The sequence below is a fragment of the Petromyzon marinus genome, chromosome 33 (assembly GCF_048934315.1).
Source record: "Petromyzon marinus isolate PM22_M1 ecotype Great Lakes invasive population chromosome 33, UKy_Petmar_22M1.pri1.0, whole genome shotgun sequence".
NCBI lineage: Eukaryota > Metazoa > Chordata > Hyperoartia > Petromyzontiformes > Petromyzontidae > Petromyzon > Petromyzon marinus.
In genome coordinates, this window is record NC_133699.1 from 4,675,537 (window position 1) to 4,694,528 (window position 18,992).

The window sequence follows — 18,992 nt, forward strand, 5'->3', positions numbered from 1 at the left end:
AGACTCAACACTGCACCATAGACTCAACACTGCCCATAGACTCAACACTGCCCATAGACTCAACACTGCACCATAGACTCAACACTGCCCATAGACTCAACACTGCCCGTAGACTCAACACTGCCCGTAGACTCAACACTACACAATAGACTCAACACTGCCCATAGACTCAATACTGCCCATAGACTCAACACTGCCCGTAGACTCGACACTGCCCATAGACTCAACACTGCCCATAGACTCAACACTGCCCATAGACTCAACACTGCCCATAGACTCAACACTGCCCATAGACTCAACACTGCCCATAGACTCAACACTGCCCATAGACTCAACACTGCCCATAGAATCAACACTGCACCATAGACTCAACACTGCACCATAGACTCAACACTGCCCGTAGACTCAACACTGCCCGTAGACTCAACACTGCCCGTAGACTCAACACTGCCCATAGACTCAACACTGCCCGTAGACTCAACACTGCCCGTAGACTCAACACTGCCCATAGACTCAACACTGCCCGTAGACTCAACACTGCCCGTAGACTCAACACTGCCCATAGACTCAACACTGCCCATAGACTCAACACTGCCCATAGACTCAACACTGCCCATAGACTCAACACTGCCCATAGACTCAACACTGCCCATAGACTCAACACTGCCCATAGACTCAACACTGCCCATAGACTCAACACTGCCTATAGACTCAACACTTCCCGTAGACTCAACACTGCCTATAGACTCAACACTGCCCGTAGACTCAACACTGCCTATAGACTCAACACTGCCCATAGACTCAACACTGCCCATAGACTCAACACTGCTTATAGACTCAACACTGCTTATAGACTCAACACTACCCATAGACTCAACACTGCCCATAGACTCAACACTGCCCTTAGACTCAACACTGCCCGTAGATTCAACACTGCCCGTAGACTCAACACTGCCCGTAGACTCAACACTGCCCGTAGACTCAACACTGCCCCATAGACTCAACACTGCCCATAGACTCAACACTGCCCATAGACTCAACACTGCCCATAGACTCAACACTGCACCATAGACTCAACACTGCCCATAGACTCAACACTGCCCATAGACTCAACACTGCACCATAGACTCAACACTGCCCATAGACTCAACACTGCCCGTAGACTCAACACTGCCCGTAGACTCAACACTGCACCATAGACTCAACACTGCCCATAGACTCAACACTGCCCATAGACTCAACACTGCACCATAGACTCAACACTGCCCATAGACTCAACACTGCCCGTAGACTCAACACTGCACCATAGACTCAACACTGCCCATAGACTCAATACTGCCCATAGACTCAACACTGCCCGTAGACTCAACACTGCCCTTAGACTCAACACTGCCCATAGACTCAACACTGCCCTTAGACTCAACACTGCCCATAGACTCAATACTGCCCATAGACTCAACACTGCCCGTAGACTCAACACTGCCCGTAGACTCAACACTGCCCATTGACTCAACACTGCCCATTGACTCAACACTGCCCATTGACTGCCCATTCTCTTCCCTGCCCCTTAATGACCCCCCCACGTGGCCTCTGTTATGGTCACTCATTCCTCGGCCCTTGCACTGCCCCTGCCATCTAATCCATTCAATTTATTGCTATCGCTCTTAAACTATGTTACAGAGCGCCTTGAGATAAGGCGCTCCGCATGAATACGAATCAAGGTAAATGTATTGAGACGCGGCGATTCGTTGTCCCATCTCTGTTTCATCCACAGGCATGCCTCGCACCGAGCCTCAATTCCTCCCGAGATCCCAGTGCCACCAGCTGCAGCCTCGGCGTGCTCTGCTTGTCCGCTGCGCGGTTGGCGAATTCCAAATCTCGCCCCGTGTGTTGATGTGGGGAGGTGTGGCCACGGAACAATATATATAAAATAAAACGTCAATGTCTACGAAGCGACGCGTCGTGGTTTGCGTGCGTGTATTCATCTGGGCAACGGCAGGACATTGACACGAGACGTGGGCCCTTCTTGCTTGCTTGCTCCTTTTCTCATTTTTTTTGTGTCTTCGCGCGAGCCAAATTAACGGGGCTTGCCATCGCATCGACGCTTCTGCGACAATGCCTCCTTGGACGGCACGTGATGCACGCGCGTTGTGTCCGTGTGCGGTTATTCATTCATATTTCCTTTGTTTTTATCGGCGCTATTTACCCACCCCCACCGTTCCCCCCCCCCCTCCCGCCCACCCACTCCATACCCCCATCCATCCGTCCGTGTTTTTGTTTATAAACCGCTGATGCGGCATGAAGGCCATCACGCCTAAAAGCCACTCTCACACACCGCGACTCTTCTGTAATTGCCGACCGAAAGGGGGCGGGGCGGGGGGGCGCAGGTCGCCCCCGATTGGTTGTTGACTCTCCTCGTATCCATGACGACGATGACGTCAAAACGAAGGGGCTCGCGTGGCGGCTCCCGCGAAGCGTCCGCGAAGTGTCCTCATGACCAACAACCTCGCCACCCTCACCACCCTCACACTCACCACCCTCACCACACCCACACTCACCCTCACCACCCTCACACTCACCACCCTCACCACACCCACCACACTCATCCTCACCACCCTCACCACACTCACCCTCACCACACCACACTCACCACCCTCACCACACTCACCCTCACCACACTCACCACCCTCACCACACTCACCACCCTCACCACACTCACCACCCTCACCACACTCACCCTCACCACACTCACCACCCTCACCACACTCACCACCCTCACCACCCTCACCACCCTCACCACAATCACCACACTCAGCCTCACCACACTCACCCTCACCACACTCACCACACTCACCACCCTCACTCTCACCCTCACCACACTCACCCTCACCCCACCCACCACTCTCACTCTCACCATACTCACCACCCTCACCACACCCACCACACTCACCACTCTCACCACACTCACCACCCTCACTCTCACCACACTCACCCTCACCACACTCACCACCCTCACCACACTCACTCTCACCACACCCACCACCCTCACCCTCACCACACTCACCCTCACCACACTCACTCTCACCACACCCACCACCCTCACCACACCCACCACCCTCACCCTCACCACACCCACCCTCACCACACTCACCCTCACCACACTCACCCTCACCACACTCACCCTCACCACACTCACTCTCACCACTCTCACCACTCTCACCACACTCACCACCCTCACTCTCACCACACTCCCCACCCTCACCACACCCACCCTCACCACCCTCACCACACTCACCACCCTCACCCTCACCACACTCACCACCCTCACCACACTCACCACACCCACCCTCACCACACTCACCCTCACCACACTCACCACACCCACCACACTCACCACACTCACCACCCTCACTCTCACCACACCACACCCACCCTCACCACACCCACCCTCACCACACTCACCACACTCACCACACTCACCACTCTCACCACCCTCACCACACTCACCACCCTCCCACACCCACCCTCACCACACCCACCCTCACCACACTCACCACCCTCACCACACTCACCACCCTCACCACACTCACCCTCACCACACTCACCACCCTCCCACACCCACCCTCACCACACCCACCCTCACCACACTCACCCTCACCACACTCACCCTCACCACACTCACCACACTCACCACCCTCACCACCCTCCCTCACCACACCACACCCACCCTCACCACACCCACCCTCACCACCCTCCCTCACAACACTCACCACACCCACCCTCACCGCACTCACCCTCACCACCCTCACCACACCCACCCTCACCACCCACCCACCCTCACCACACACACCCTCACCACCCTCACCACCCACACTCACCACCCACCCTCACCCACCACACCCACCCTCACCACACCCACCCTCACCACCCTCATCACTCACTCTCATCACACCCGCCCTCACCACCCTCACCACACCCACCCACCCTCACCACACTCACCCTCACCACACTCACCACCCTCACCACCCACCCTCACCACACCCACCCACCCTCACCACACCGACCCTCACCACACCCGCCCTCATCACACCCGCCCTCACCCACCCACCCTCACCACACCCACCCACCCTCACCACACCCACCCACCCTCACCACACCCACCCACCCTCACCACACCTGCCTGGCAATTTTCCACCCCCGTGTTCCGTCTGCCGCGAGCGGCCGTCGCTGGTGGGAAAAACAAAAACCCGGCGGGTGGAGTTGGCGCGGAAAACCCTTCGCGATGTTTGCGCCCGGCAGAGTGGGGGAGGTGGAGGGGAGGTGGGGGAGGTGAAGGGGGGGGGGGACATTCGGAGCACTCGACCCCAGGGCGCCACACTTCTTCCACCACCCCCGCCCTCCAACACGCGTGCGCTCTCTCGCCGGCGATTGATTTCCACTGCGCGCCTTTTAGCGGCCGCTCCGCTCCGCTGTTGCCCCTCAGCTGCCCTCGTGCGCGCGCGGGATGCGGGGAGCGGTAGCGTAGTCGGTTAGCGCTACGCCGCGCTACCAACCCGGGGACCCCAGTTCGATTGCCCGCCCACAGCCAACGCCGGTGACGATGAATTATCTGAACCGCTCCTGTGGCTCCCCTAGGTCGACTCGCCCTCGAATGAGTTCCTGGTGCGGTGTGTAAAGATCGCCGCTCGGGACACAAAGGGGTCCCGAGCGTGGTGCTGGCCACCCACCCCCTCGTGCTCCGTGGCTGTCTTCATGGCCTGTTAAGGCTATAGGGGGCGATCTGTCTGTCGTTGGTATGGGAAAATCGTGGGGAGTGCTGACGTATCGGTCAGCGCCGCCGCGTTATAAGCCCGGCGACCTGGGTTTCATTCCCCCCTGCCACGGGCAACATCAGCGGCGCGTATCTGAATCGCTCCTGGGGCCTCCCCTATATCGACTCGACCTGGAGTGACTACTTGGTGCGGTTTGTCAAGATGAGCGCTGGTGCACCGTTAAGGGCCTTAAGAGGCTGCTCGCCGAAAACAGCACTTGATCCCGCAATCGGTAACCCTGTAGGGGGATCTCTGCATGCGCCTAGAACTACGTGGGACCTTGGCGGAGGCCTCGTTATGCCATCGACCGTGCCCGTCCAGTGCTCGCCGAGCCGCATTGGCTTCCGGTTGCTGACCGAATAAGTTATAAGGTCGCACTCACTACACACACACACAAAGTGCTTTCCACGAATGAACCACAATGCCTCGCCGATCTCGTCAAGGAGCATGAACCACCGTTACGCGCGTTCCGGTCATCCTCGCAGCAGCGACTTTTGGCTGACCATCGAACAAACACGGTCACCGCACCGCGCGCTTTCAAGATGCGCTTCTGCGGCCGTCTGGAACGCTCTTCCTCCCGATATTAGGAAGCGACTGGAGCTATGCACTTTTAAATCATCTCGATTGAAAACTCATCTCTTTAGAACTGTTTTTTTTTGCGTGTAGTTTGTTGTCCTTCCGCCCGCACCTCTCGAATAGCACGGTTGGCTACGTACGGTGCGAAACAAGTTCAGCGTAAAATTTTGATTTAAATAAATAAATGCACCGTTTTAAAATAAATTTATGCAAACCAACACACCTGAAGACGACCGTTTGTGTTATGGTCGAAACGTCGTGAGAATTTTTATCGTTTTATATATATTTTATTATTTTGTTGTTTCCCTTCAACGTGACTTTACCGAAAGAACTAAGAATATAAGTTCAGCGTACATACATCGTGGGGACATGATTACTACCCGGCTCCCTGCTGGACGTCCGCTGACAAAAAAAAATAAAGAGCTGCGTAGCTCATCGGATTCTTCCCCCCCCCCCCCCACCCTGCCCTACCAGGGACATGTCGGAGGTGGTGCACATTCGCGAGCGCAAGGACGCGGTCCACGTGCTCCGCTTCTCACCCGACGGCGCGTACTTAGCCGCGGCGTCGGCGGAGGGCGGCGTGGACGTCTACGCAACGTCGCAGCGCTACAAGAAGGTCGGCGAGTGCTCGCCGGCACCCGCGGGTGAGGAGGCCGTGGCTCGGCACGATTCGCGCCCACCGCCGCTCGCGACCGAAGCGCGCCGCTGTCCTTCGCCGACAGACGGGGGGGGGGGGAGAAAAAAGGAGCGGGCAGAGCGGACGAACACGTGCGCGGGAGAAGGGCGGGCGAGCGAAAGGCATCGTGTTGGCGGCGGGCGTGGACAGGACGCGTCGTGAGAAAGGCATCGGAGCCGCCGCTCAAGACTGACAATGGATGCGGCTCGCGCGCGGGAGCGAGACGGATTATTGCGTCGCGAGACGCGCGAGAGACGACGACGGCTTGGGAAGGCCTTCGTCCAGCAGTGGATAGACCGCGGCTGACGACGATAACGGTTGTCACTTTTACAGTGCCCCTGTTGTACAAATGTGGCCTTTTCTGCCCGTTTGAATAACGGAACGCTCGGATACGGGTGACACAAAGGCCTCCCTTCGATTTTCCCTTCAGCTCCACGAGCCGGACCAACGGCACCATGGCAAAAACTGCGTTCTTGTCCTCGCCGCAGGCGCCTGCTCGCTGCAGGGGGCCGTGGGGGCGTCCGGAGTTCCGCTCGACGGCGGGATGGCCCTGGTGCCGGCGGCCGTGACGCCGGGCTCCGTGGTGGCGATAGGTCCCGGCGGGCCGGCTGTCGGTGGTGGTGGTGGCGTTGGCAGCGGTGGCGGTGGTTTGGCTGTGCCAGGCGGCCCGGCTGTGGTGGTGCACATGGACTGGACGTTGGACGGCCGGTTCCTTCACACGAACGACACCAGCGGGCACCGCGCCGTCTACAGGATGCCCTGTGAGTGGGCCCTGCACCGCCGGGCATCAATAATCTATTGACGGTTCATCGTCAAGTGGGAAATGCGCGGGGAGTTGTTTTCCGATTGTGGGTGCTTTTATATTGTTTGTGTATTACTTGTGGTTTTTGGCTGTTCCGTGGGAATGAAAAAATAAGTAAATAGCTATGGGTAAATTACAATGATGATGGTGATAAAATAACGACTGACAATGGCCATATTTAATGCCCACTATCGTCAAAGTTCGCATGGACTCATCCCTGACTACCTCTCCCTTCTCATCTCACTCTACTCCTCTCCATGCACTCTCCTACCTCTCATCTCCCCTCCACGCACTCTCCTACCTCTCCCATCTCATCTCACTCCACTCCTCTCCACGCACTCTCCTACCTCTCCCCTCTCATCTCCCCTCCACGCACTCTCCTACCTCTCCCCTCTCATCTCCCTCCACTCTCCTCCACGCACTCTACCTCTCCCCTCTCATCTCCCTCCACTCTTCTCCACACACATTCCGCTCCAGGAACTAAGGCTTTCAATCGAAGGTCCTATTCATTGAGCCATTGCTCAGTGGAATGTCGCTAATTATCCTCCACTACCCCCAAGGTCTGGAACTCCATTCCCCCCAATCGTCCATGCTGTCCACTCCCTGCCCAGGTCCCAAACTCAACAGCGTCCTTTGCCCTCTACCTAAGGCTGACCACTTTTAAACATCAAATCAATACAACCCGCACCCCCACTTCCCCCGTTACCGCCGTATGTATGCACGCTGCGTTGGCGTTTCGGTGACGTTCGCCCGTGTCCCGCGGCCGCAAGTCGGCAAGGTGCTGACGGAGAAGGAGGAGCTGGAGGTGAGCCCGTGGGTGTCCTGGACGTGCCCGTACGGCATCGAGGTGGCCGGGGTCCACCCCAAGTACGGCGGCGGTGGCGGCTCCGTCGGTGGCGGTGGTGGCGGTGCGGGCAACAACGTGAGCACGCTGGACGCCAACATCGCCGGAGGGGTCCTCGGGGCGGGCGACGAGCAGGGCCTCGTGCGGCTCTACCGCTTCCCCAGCTTCAAACGCGGTGCGGCGGTCACACATGTCGCACGAGTGTCGCGTGCGTGTCACGTGCAGCACGCGGGCGACACGGGCATGACACACGGGCACGTCCCACGGGCATGACACGTGCATACACACATGTCGCACGCATGATACAAGCATGCCGTCCGTGGAATATATTGTAAGGCCACCGCAGATGCCCATAGCATACGTCACACTCGAGTATTTGGACGCGCATGCAACACGCGTGTAGCGCACACGTGGCACACGCGTGACATTGCGTGTGACATTGTACACGCGTGCAACACGTGATATACACGTCACGTACGCACTTGGCACATGTACGACACGCGTGTTTGACCTTCCTCTTTCACTCTACATGTGACCGACTGCCTCTGTGTACGGAATTTCAGAATACGGCCACGTTGATACGTGTAAACATTACGTTTACATGTTTTGAAACAAAAAAAATCCTAATTGTGTTGTGTTTTTCCTATTCGTATGTGTGTTGTGCGTAATGGGTTCACGTGACCTCTCGCAGCCACTAGTGGCTGCTGCATTCACCGCAACGTCGCCACAACGTAAACAACAACAAAAGAGAATGGAGCGTTGAGGCAACCACGACCCTGAATGGGGATAATTCATCAAATGAGAGCCGAGGCCAAATGCTACAAATGCCTCTAAGAGACAGACAATATTTCACACATTTACGCGTGTAAATTTTTTTTTTAATTCTCAAACGACGTTTGAGAATTGCTACGCGTTGCTAATTATAATATCCGCGCAATGGGATCGAATGGCCTGTCGTGCGTGGCGCTTCCACCCGCGGCGTAACGTGGCAGGCAACTCCGATGAAGAGACGACGTGAAGGGGGGAAATAAAAACCGGCAGTGCCGCATTCCGCCAAGGACGCGGGGTGAGGAAGCGGCGCCTCACGTCGTCGCCAAACGGGGGCTGTGCGTCGTCATCGTCATCATCGTCGTCGTCGTCAGCGTCGTCGTTACGCTTGTGTCATTACGCGGTCGAGGCTGCTGAACGGCGTTCGGTCTCACCCGGAACCGTCCCGAAACGTCGATTCCGCAATATATTTGGGAGCCAAGGCACATCGCAACCCCCCCCGACACGCCCTGACTGTGTGTCGGCGTTGTCTCGGTGCTGCGGTGCTGAGCGAGTGCCGTGGTGTGACGTGTGTGTGATGATGTGTGTGCGTGGCGTGTGTGTGATGATGTGTGTGCGTGGCGTGTGTGTGATGATGTGTGTGCGTGGCGTGTGTGTGGTGATGTGTGTGCGTGGCGTGTGTGTAATGATGTGTGTGCGTGACGTGTGTGTGTGATGATGTGTGTGCGTGGCGTGTGTGTGGTGATGTGTGTGCGTGGCGTGTGTGTGATGATGTGTGTGCGTGGCGTGTGTGTGGTGATGTGTGTGTGTGATGATGTGTGTGCGTGACGTGTGTGTGTGATGATGTGTGTGCGTGGCGTGTGTGTGATGATGTGTGTGCGTGGCGTGTGTGTGTGTGATGATGTGTGTGCGTGGCGTGTGTGTGGTGATGTGTGTGCGTGGCGTGTGTGTGATGATGTGTGTGCGTGGCGTGTGTGTGATGATGTGTGTGCGTGGCGTGTGTGTAATGATGTGTGTGCGTGGCGTGTGTGTGATGATGTGTGTGCGTGACGTGTGTGATGATGTGTGTGCGTGGCGTGTGTGTGATGATGTGTGCGGTGCTGCGTGGTGCGGTGTGGTGCAGTGCTGTGGCGTGCACGATGATGTGTGGTCCTGTGTGGTGGTACTGTGTGGTGCAGTGCAGTGTGCGGTGGTGCTGTGTCGCGCAGTAGAATGTGTGGTGTGTTCCAGTGGTATGTGTGGTGTGGTGCTGTGTGGTGCAGTGGTATGTGTGGGTGCTGTGTGATGTGGTGCGGTGGTGGTGTGCGGCAGCGTGGTGAATATTTGTTCGCGTTTCCTGTCATCCTTGAATGACAGCACTGCACTCGAATTGAAAACTTCCTTGTCCTGAAGATGAACGCCGTCTGTGATCACAAGGGACGCACAGACGCCTGCGACGACAAATCACGTGACCACACGCGTGACATCGGCGTTCCCAGAGCGAGCAATGCAACCTCGCGCCGAGCTTTAGCATCGTCGGTGGGGAAAAAAAAACTTAAATCGAATCACGAAAAATCCACATTCCGCTGCGCCCCAAAGGAGGCAATGATCATCCCCGTGCGTCATCATCTGCCGCGACGCTTCGATATTAAAACGAAATCCGCCGTCGCCAAAAAACAAGGGAGCGACAATGAATAGCTTTGCAACATTCGCAAAAGCAGCGGAGGGCAGCGAGAGAAAGAGAGGCTCGTTGCCTGGAATCGCATCGAGACAGAGAGAGAGAGGTCGGGAGGGTGGAGGACGAACACGTGGATCAGCAAGGAGCCACCACAAATCAGTGACGTCGTATTGACCGTTAATAAACGTAAGTGGGGCTTGAGTCGTTAGGAAGGATGATGGCGGGCGGTCGATAGTGACGACGTCGTGGTCGTGGCCGTACTGCGTTGCTGGCGTGCAGAGCGCGACGTCTAAACGTGAGCACGTGACATCGCAGCGTGCCGTGGGCCATCCGTAGCTGGGCCCATTGCATTGCAATGCAGTTGTCGCCGCGTTGCAATCGACGTCTGCGTCGGGTGACCCTGCTGGTGACCCGCTAAGCAGGTCGGGACTAAGTCGTTTCGACGGATTTGCCGTTGGGGTCAAGGTGACTGCGATGAACGTGGCTGGACCTGCACCCTAACGGCAATCTGTGGAAATTACTGAGTTCCGACCCCCTCTCTGCGGATACCCGCGGGCGATCCGTGGGGAACCCGCTGGTACCAGCAGGTGATCTGTGGGTGACCCGCTGGTACCAGCAGGTGATCTGTGGGTGACCCGCAAAGACCAGCAGGTGATCTGTGAGTAACCCGCTGGTACCAGCAGGTAATCTGTGGGTAACCCGCTGGTACCAGCAGGTAATGTGGGTAACCCGCTGGTACCAGCAGGTAATGTGGGTAACCCGCTATTACCAGCAGGTGATCTGTGAGTAACCCGCTGGTACCAGCAGGTGATCTGTGGGTACCCGCAGGTACCAGCGCTGATGCAGGACTCCTCATCGCTGCGTTCGGCAGCCAGACGGTCAGGTTGGTGCGACACTAAAAAGGTGGCCGCAATGGAGTTGCGTTATCCCGCTGGAGTGGGGGGGGGGGGGGAGGAGGCGGTAGGGTGGGGGGCAGTTCAGACTCTCCCAAGGGCCCTCGCTCGTAATTTCGCGCCGCGATAATAAATTACAGGGGGCTCGCCGCTCCGCGCTCTTGAGAGATTGCGCGAGTTGACGGTGACGGGCATCCAGCACAGGAAGCAGAATCGATGGGAGAGTGGCTGAGCGAGCGAAGAGGTGTGAGAGAGCCGGGGTCGGGGGGGGGGGGTGAAGGAGGAAGGGGCGGGGGGCAAGACGCTCGAGGTGAGACGAGAAAGGGAGGCGGGGATTGAGGAGAGCGGAAGGGAGACGGGGGCCAGAGAGGGCGTTGGCGAGGCGAGGGGAGAGGAGAAGAGGAGAGAGGAGACACGAGTGGACAAACGGGGAGATAGAGAGGAGGGGGGGGGGATGAGGAACCAGCTAATCGTGCTTCGTCGGCACGGTTCCGTTAGGGGTAGGACCCTAGCCGTGCCGTGCCGTGCCGTGCCTTTGTTTGGTTTCAGCTCAGTTCCCTGTCCCGTCACTGAGGCCCTCGTGGTGTATTGTACGGACAAGTGGCAGTGAGTATTGCTACTATTGATAATTGCTGTCGTGTATATATGCCAATGTTACATTTAGGCTGATAGAATGAACAAAACTATTCGAACGTGACAAGGGGGAACAAAACCCCCATTAATAATACAAAGGAGACGGTAAAAAACGAGACAAATAAAATTCATCGTTGGATTGAACCGCGGCTCTAAATCACGACGATTAATAAAATCTCCTTGGGTTGGGCGTTGGGTTTTCGGGTTGTCGGGGGCTCGTGCCCCCCACCCCCGGTGATCTTCGTTAACACATTCATTCGGTCGCTCGTCTCAGAAGCCCCTTTGCACGCGCAATGCGGCCGGCGGCATCGGTTTCATTAAACGGACGCCTCGAGCTCCCGTAATTCCGCCAGTTGCGCGCGTCTCTCGCGATGGCAACAAATTCAGGTGTTGTGCACGACGACGTGCAAATGAATCAAATGATTGGGTCGCCGGGTTAAGCTACCTTACTCGCTTATAAACCCTCTTGTTACATCCAGGACTCAAGATGGCATTTGCTTTGTTAATTACGGTAAGAGAGAGAGAGAGCGGAATGGAACGGAAGGTCGCGTGGATCGGAGGGACATCGTTTTGACCTTTGGGGGTGAAAAAATGAATGAAAGTTGGGCCCTGGGCAGTACGCGTCACTCGATGACCGCTCATTGCGTCGCGCGGCGCTTTCAGACGCGCTTCTTGCGGCCGTCTGGAACGCTCTTCCTTCCGATATTAGGAAGCCACCGGGAGCTATGCAAGTTCATGTGTGCTACTCCCTACGTACGTGCAGTGAGTGCTCTGTCCATTCGAACTCTGGTGGTCGTCCTCGCAGCGGCTTTTGGCTGCTGGCCATCGAACAAAGACGGTCAACGCATCGCGTTCCCTTTCAGACGCGCTCCTGCGGTCTGTTTGGGAACGCTCTTCCCTCCGATATTAGGAAGCCACTTGGAGCAATGCACTTTTATGCAATCTACATTGAAAACTAATTTCTTTCGAACTGCTGCTTGTGTTTAGTTTGTTGTCCTTCCCTGTTACCAGGTAAGGCCCACTGAGCTAAATGGCTCTTTTTTTCAGAAGCCACCTGGCTACGAATGAAGCGGCTTCTCACGTGGACATGTACAGCAGACAAACACTCTATAAACGCGTGACGTTGATTCTATACGTAGAGGGGAAAACCGGAGGACCTGGAGAAAAACGCACGCGACCATGGGGAGAGAGACATGCACACTCCAAATATACAGCAGGCGTCAGGGTCGGGATCGCACCCGCGGCCTGCATACCAGGCGAGGCAGTTAACATCTCACCACCGTGGCAACCTCATGGAGTTCACATGGAGTACTCTTACCAATAACATCGGGTTAAACCAGCAGCATTTGCTTAACAAGCGCGATTCTGCTACTGAGACCCAGAAGGTCAAAACCGGTCCAGAGTTAAACTCAAACAAATGCTCCTGGATCATATCTGGTCTGGAAAGCCGATAGGCTGATGGACGCGCGCCATCGTTTGTGTTTCCGCGTGGAGCCACACTCACAACCGGGCTGTGTGTGCTGCTCGCTGTCCGCGCTCTCCACGTGTTCTCACGACGCCCGCCGCACACTTCCCTAACACGTTTCTTTTTTTTTACAAATTGCATGTAAAAAAAAATATATATATACCCCGAGGCCTGTTTGGATCCGATCGCCCGCCAGGTTACGGCAACGGTTGACGGCTCCGCCCTGAGCTCAGCTTTATTGGGTTTGTTCTGATTCAATCGCAGCTCTTTCATCCCCCCCCCTCCACCCCCCCCCCCCCCGGGGTTTCTCCTTGCGCCGTCAAAGTTCTTCGCTCGAGAGCCGCAACGCCGCGCAATCGCCTGCGGTGCCTTTTTTACTTTCGCGCAGCGGTCACAGGCGTCGGCGAGCGGCGGCGCAGCGGCCAGCCGGCGGTGAGTTTGGCTTCTGGCTGGCCAACTCAAGGGCGCCGTCGTTCCCTCGTTCGTCTGCTCGACTCTTGAGCCGTTAGCAAACCTCGTGGATGTTCGCCGTCTGATTCTATTGGAATCCAATTCCTGCGATGGACGGGCTTTGTGTGCGCACGATGAAAGCTCATTCGTCAGGGGCTCTTTTCCACCTTGAACACCCCGTGCTGTGATTTACAATCGGAACACAAATCACCGTCGCGTGCTCGGTGTGCAATGCACCGAACCGCGTTCCGGCCAGGCTAAGAAGTAGCGCTGTCGTTTAGAAAAATTTTGATGAAACAATGTTTGTTATACAAATTACGTTATTATCACAAGGTTCACAAGTCACCATTAGCAGCAGCAGCAGCAGATCATCGTTAACAAAAATCATTGATCGTCATCATCGTGATAAGCAGCCGGCACGATTGAGAACCTGGGTTCGATGCCAGGTTGTTTTCTGTGACGTTTTACTAAATCAAAATCTCAGGTGCAGTGAGTTGATGATCTCAGCTTGGTCACCAATGGAGTGCTCTTGCCATTTATCGAATACCCGTGAAGTTAATTTTAGATTTTTTTTTACTTAAATTTAGCAAAAATTCCACTTCTTAGAATGAATAACGTTGGGTTGACTGCCATGTGGCAAACATCCCTTTCAGCAGGAAGCCAAGTGTGGTTCAACGGTCAATTGGAAAATATCTCAAAAGTGATTCTGTGATAACCATTACCATGCCCCGTTCTCTAACTAGGGTCACTGCTCTCCGAGATTTTTAAATTTTGGAATAAAATTGAAAGAAAAAAAACTCGAAGCAAGGCACATTCAAGTCCACCAGCCGGGTTTGTCCACAGCAGCCGCACCACATCGAGTACACCTCCCGCTTGGACTTTTAAGCCCTGCGTGAGCGCATGGGGTTCGTGATATTTACAACTCTCACGGTGAGAATTGATCGAAGGTGGTCGAGGTGGGGTGGGGCAGTGCAACAAAGCGTAGATTTCCAGGGTAAACATAATCTACATTTATTGGAAGAGCCATTGCCCGAAGCTTTGCCTATTATATATTTCCGCTTTTTAAGGCCACACACATTGTTATTGACGAACGTGTTAAGTTTTATTCTTAATTGTGCGTTTGCACCACTGCCAACGCAGCATCACCAATTAAATCATCGTTGAAACGGTTATTTATTTAAACAGAACCCATGATTTGCTCTTCATTCGCGATGGCTATTATCTTTCTTTTTCCTGCTCCTGCGCGCTTTGTAAACGACGCGACCACGACTCAAAGCGCGGCTCCGGAGGCTCAGCGCCGTCCCGCCGATTCATCCCGGGCAACTCGGCCGCTTCAAACAAACGACGTCGGCCCCCGCGGGACACCGCTCGTTCGCTCCGCAAGACTTTGACAGATGATAGCGACGATGGCTTGGGGAGGCTGTCATCCAGCGGTGGATTCATCGTGGCTGACGATGGCGGTACATACTAGATAGATATAAACTATCGGGGGGGGGGGGGGGGGGTGCATCTTAAGATGTACGCAGGAAAGGTTTATTGAGCTTCACGACTACTTTTCAGGAGGGTCATGTCTTTGGGATGTTTGGCTAAAACAATCTTAATGAGCCTTGGCATGCGGGATGCAACTGGAGTGCCCGGGGAGAGCCCACCATGGATACGGGGAGGGGAATACTCAGAGCGCCACACAGATGGATTAAACATTCACGACCGCACTGCCATCTCTTGCAGTACTTTGTGGCTCTCCGATGGTGTTGTTTGTCGGCTTTAACTGCCCACTGTTGGGCGTGATGTCGGGGCGTTTCGCCTTGTACTTGCCAGGAGCTTCTTCGGTGCTGGGAGCGCAATGATGTTAGCGGCAGCAGCCTACCGGCCCGGTCATGTGGGATCGTTCATTACCCCCTCGCTTGCGTGAGAGCTCACGCGTCGAGGCAAAGGGGGTTGCTCGCGTGCCACAGTCGCGAGTCGGCGCGAGTCACGTTGTACCGCACGGGCAACCAGGCACGCTGATGTCTTGGCATCAGCGTGCCCGTTCTCCCCGTTTCAGCCTCGCGACGATAATTTACCAACAAAGGAGGGGGGGGGGGGGCGCGTGGAGGAGAACACGTCAAATTAAACCCGAGGAAGAAGAAGAACAGAAAGCAAGCGCCCGCCGTAGATTATCACCGCTCTCACACGGCGCAGACCACCGCGAGTGGGATTAATGGAAATCGATTCGCCCGGCAACTTCTCCTGATTAGATTTCATTAATTTTCTGGGAAGGAAATAATCGCTGTGCTAGATTTAAATTCGGATAACTGTGGGCAGCTTTCTATGCCCGCCCACGCCTCACACCTCTCAATCTCCGTGGGGTACTCCGAGTGCTTAAGAAGCTTCGGCTAAGTAAGTTAATTGTTCACAAAACCGATTTGGCCATACAGCCACTTTCTATACTTTAATTGTAAAGGTACCCTTGGTGGCATTCCATCATCGTAACTCACATTTTCCCGTGTCTTAATCTTTCAGTTATTTTTTTATTTTACTAGCTAAGGGTCAGTGAGCTGTATAGCTCTTCTTTCAGAAGCAACCTGGCCACAAATGATACCCCAACGAAGTGGCTCGTCACGTGGAAATATATCATCCAATCACTCTCAACGCATGTTTCTAAATGCGGAGACATTAACCGGAGGTCCTGGAGAAAAATCCACGCGACCACGGGGAGAGAAAGAAAACATGCAAACTCCAAATAAGCAGGTGTCAGGGTCGGGAATCGAACCCACGACCTGCGTACCAGGAGAGGTAGTTAACATTTCGCCACCGCGGTGCCCCTGGGTAAGGGTTAATCACCCGGAGTGCACCCAATGCTGGTCAGCTGAGCTTCCCAACGCCTGTGACGTCGGTGGCGAGTGATGTCCCGAACTGGTCCAGGGCTGCACCGCTTCTGTGATGTGGATTCTCTCCATTCTCGTGACGCGATGCCAACGTCGCAATTGGGATGGGAATTGGGAAGAAGACTTCAATACACATTACACGCAGATGCCCTTACTGTTGATGTTGTTGCAAACTGTTGTTGTTTTTGTTGTGATTTGGTAGTCGGTGCAGTCGTGTTGTTGTTGTTGTTCATTTCACCGTCGTCAGCCGATGACGATGATGACGACGTATTTGACGTCACTTTTATTGTCACTGCCGATGATGCTGTCGTGTGTTGCCACTGTTGTTGACGGCGATGACGATGACGGCGACGACGATGTCGCTGTCGGCGATGATGTCATTGACGCTGTCGCCGATGTCCCTGTCGTCTGCGCTCACCGCCGATGTCGCCGCCCGTCTTCGCGACAGGGGCCAAGTTCCGCAAGTACGTGGGCCACTCGGCGCCGGTGACGTGCGCCCGCTGGTCGCAGGACAGCACGTGGCTCGTGAGCATCGGCGGCACGGACCACTCGCTCTTCCAGTGGCGCTTCATCCCCGAGGGCGTGCCCGTGTCCGACGCCCCGCCGCAGGGTAACTGCCTTCACCGTACCCACGCATCATAATCAGCAGCAGCATCACGATCCATGGGCAGAGGGGCCGTCGTAGGTGTCCGCTGCGCATTTTGTCATTCGGACGACGTCGCTGTAGTCGTCGTCGTCACGCGCGTTGGAATGCTGTCCTTCCGGCCGACGTATCGTCACCTTTTCGCCCGACCCTGCTCCTTTATCTCCAGGCTTGGGGCTGTCTCAGATACCCGCTTGGTTTGAACCCAAGTCAGCAGTCATGGCAGAGGGCACGTGAACGTACGAGCAAGGCCTGTCGTGTCTCTCAGGGTTTCGGCCCGCCGAGTAGTCTTTTCTCCATAAACTCGGGGCTTGTCAAAGGTGTCCCTTTTGTGAGATATCATAACTTACGGCGGATCCCTACGCCAAGAAAAAAAATATATTCTGCCCGTGCGACGACCGAGTTCACATTTTTCACGAAAAATGCTAGACCCATAAACCGGTCACCATGTAACGTACCATGGCGGCTTGCTTAGGGCACGCAGTAAATCAGGTCCCCAAACGGCTCAACGGAAATGTCACGAATTCAGCGTCCCGATCGTATTCAAGAAATCGCTTACATTTTTTTATTATGCCACCTTGTGCCATCCACCTCGTTGAGCGATCGGCTTGCATTGGAATACAATTTGCGTACAATTTACCTAATTCATGAATAATGGATTCAGACGCACGATTCTGTGAGTGCAGCGTGAAGGCCAACGGGCCAACGGAGACTCTAACGCGTTTGTTTATGCGCCGTCGACACGCAAAGGAGTTTTGGTTGTGATTGTTTTTTCTCTGCTTATGAGGGTGGTGGTGGTGGTGCTTGTGGTAGTGGCTACAAAGACAAAATGGGGAGCGGTGGTGCGAAGGTTTGTGCTACGCTGCACTACGAACCCGGCGACCCGAGTTCGGTTCCCGCTCGTGACCAACACCGGCGACGATTGGCTGAACCGGTCCTGGGCTTCCCCTAGGTCGACTCTGCCACAAATGAGTACCTGGTATCGGTGTGTAAACATCGCCACTGGGGAGACAAAGGCGGCCGGACGTGATGTTGGCCACCCACCCCTTCGTGTGCTGTGCCGGCCTTTATAGGTGCTGCTCGCTAACAGCACTTGGTCCCAACAGTCTGGTAAGGCTATACGGGGGATCTTTGTCTGTTTGGTGGTGGTGGCTGAGCAGTGGTATGGGTTGGGACATGTGCTCTAGGCTCGCTTTGCGACATTTATCACTAAATTGGTCTGGGCTGTCACGGAAGCCGGGCGTGATCGCCACGGAAGCTTCATCTTGCGTTAAGAATAAATGGAAGCGGTGAATCATCCGTACATTGTTTCACAGCCTTGGCTGACCAGCATCATTGTCCAAATATGTATAGTTTGCGGGCAAGATTGGCTGCAAAACACTCTCACAATGGTGTCTCTGTTTTGTTAAATATTTTTCCTTTCACCTCACGCTCATTCTTCTTATTGTCGCGGCGAGCGGCTAGATTAAATGTCGCGCCGTGCAGCAGCAGCAGCATGATGAGCATACGTGCTTTGGTATGTGTGTGCGCGTGCGTTGGTATGTCTGTGCGCGTGCGTTGGTACGTGTGTGCGCGCGTGCGTTTGTACGTGTGTGCACGCTCGCGTTGGTACGTGTGCGCGCGCGTTCGTACGTGTGCGCGTTGGTACGTGTGTGTGCGCGTGCGTTGCCGTGCACGCTCGAGAGTTGTAAGGCAACGTGCAACTCTCGAGGGTTTCGCGAGTTGCACGTTGCAGAATCATAGTCAGAATATTTATTCAGACTGGGGGAATCCGATGAGCTGCGAACCTCTTTTTCACGGATGTTTTTTTTCCCGAGCACGTACTGCAATTTACAATAAAAATTTCACCTTCCATTGCGCGGTCCGACCCCCGTAACGGAATGTTGTTTTATATTTTTTTGTAATCG

General features: G+C 55.2%; 1 protein-coding gene across 4 annotated transcripts in view; it reads left to right on the top strand.

Annotated features, from left to right (window-relative positions):
• Nucleotides 1–18,992, top strand: part of LOC116948337 (echinoderm microtubule-associated protein-like 6) — a 190,034-nt gene that overhangs the window by 99,833 nt on the left and 71,209 nt on the right. For all 4 annotated transcript variants that reach the window (XM_032964911.2, XM_032964913.2, XM_076071462.1 and 1 more), the window contains 4 exons: nucleotides 5,862–6,031; nucleotides 6,552–6,824; nucleotides 7,636–7,884; nucleotides 16,891–17,052. In XM_032964911.2, the coding sequence (XP_032820802.2) occupies nucleotides 5,862–6,031; nucleotides 6,552–6,824; nucleotides 7,636–7,884; nucleotides 16,891–17,052 (854 nt within the window). The remainder of the gene's footprint in view (nucleotides 1–5,861; nucleotides 6,032–6,551; nucleotides 6,825–7,635; nucleotides 7,885–16,890; nucleotides 17,053–18,992) is intronic.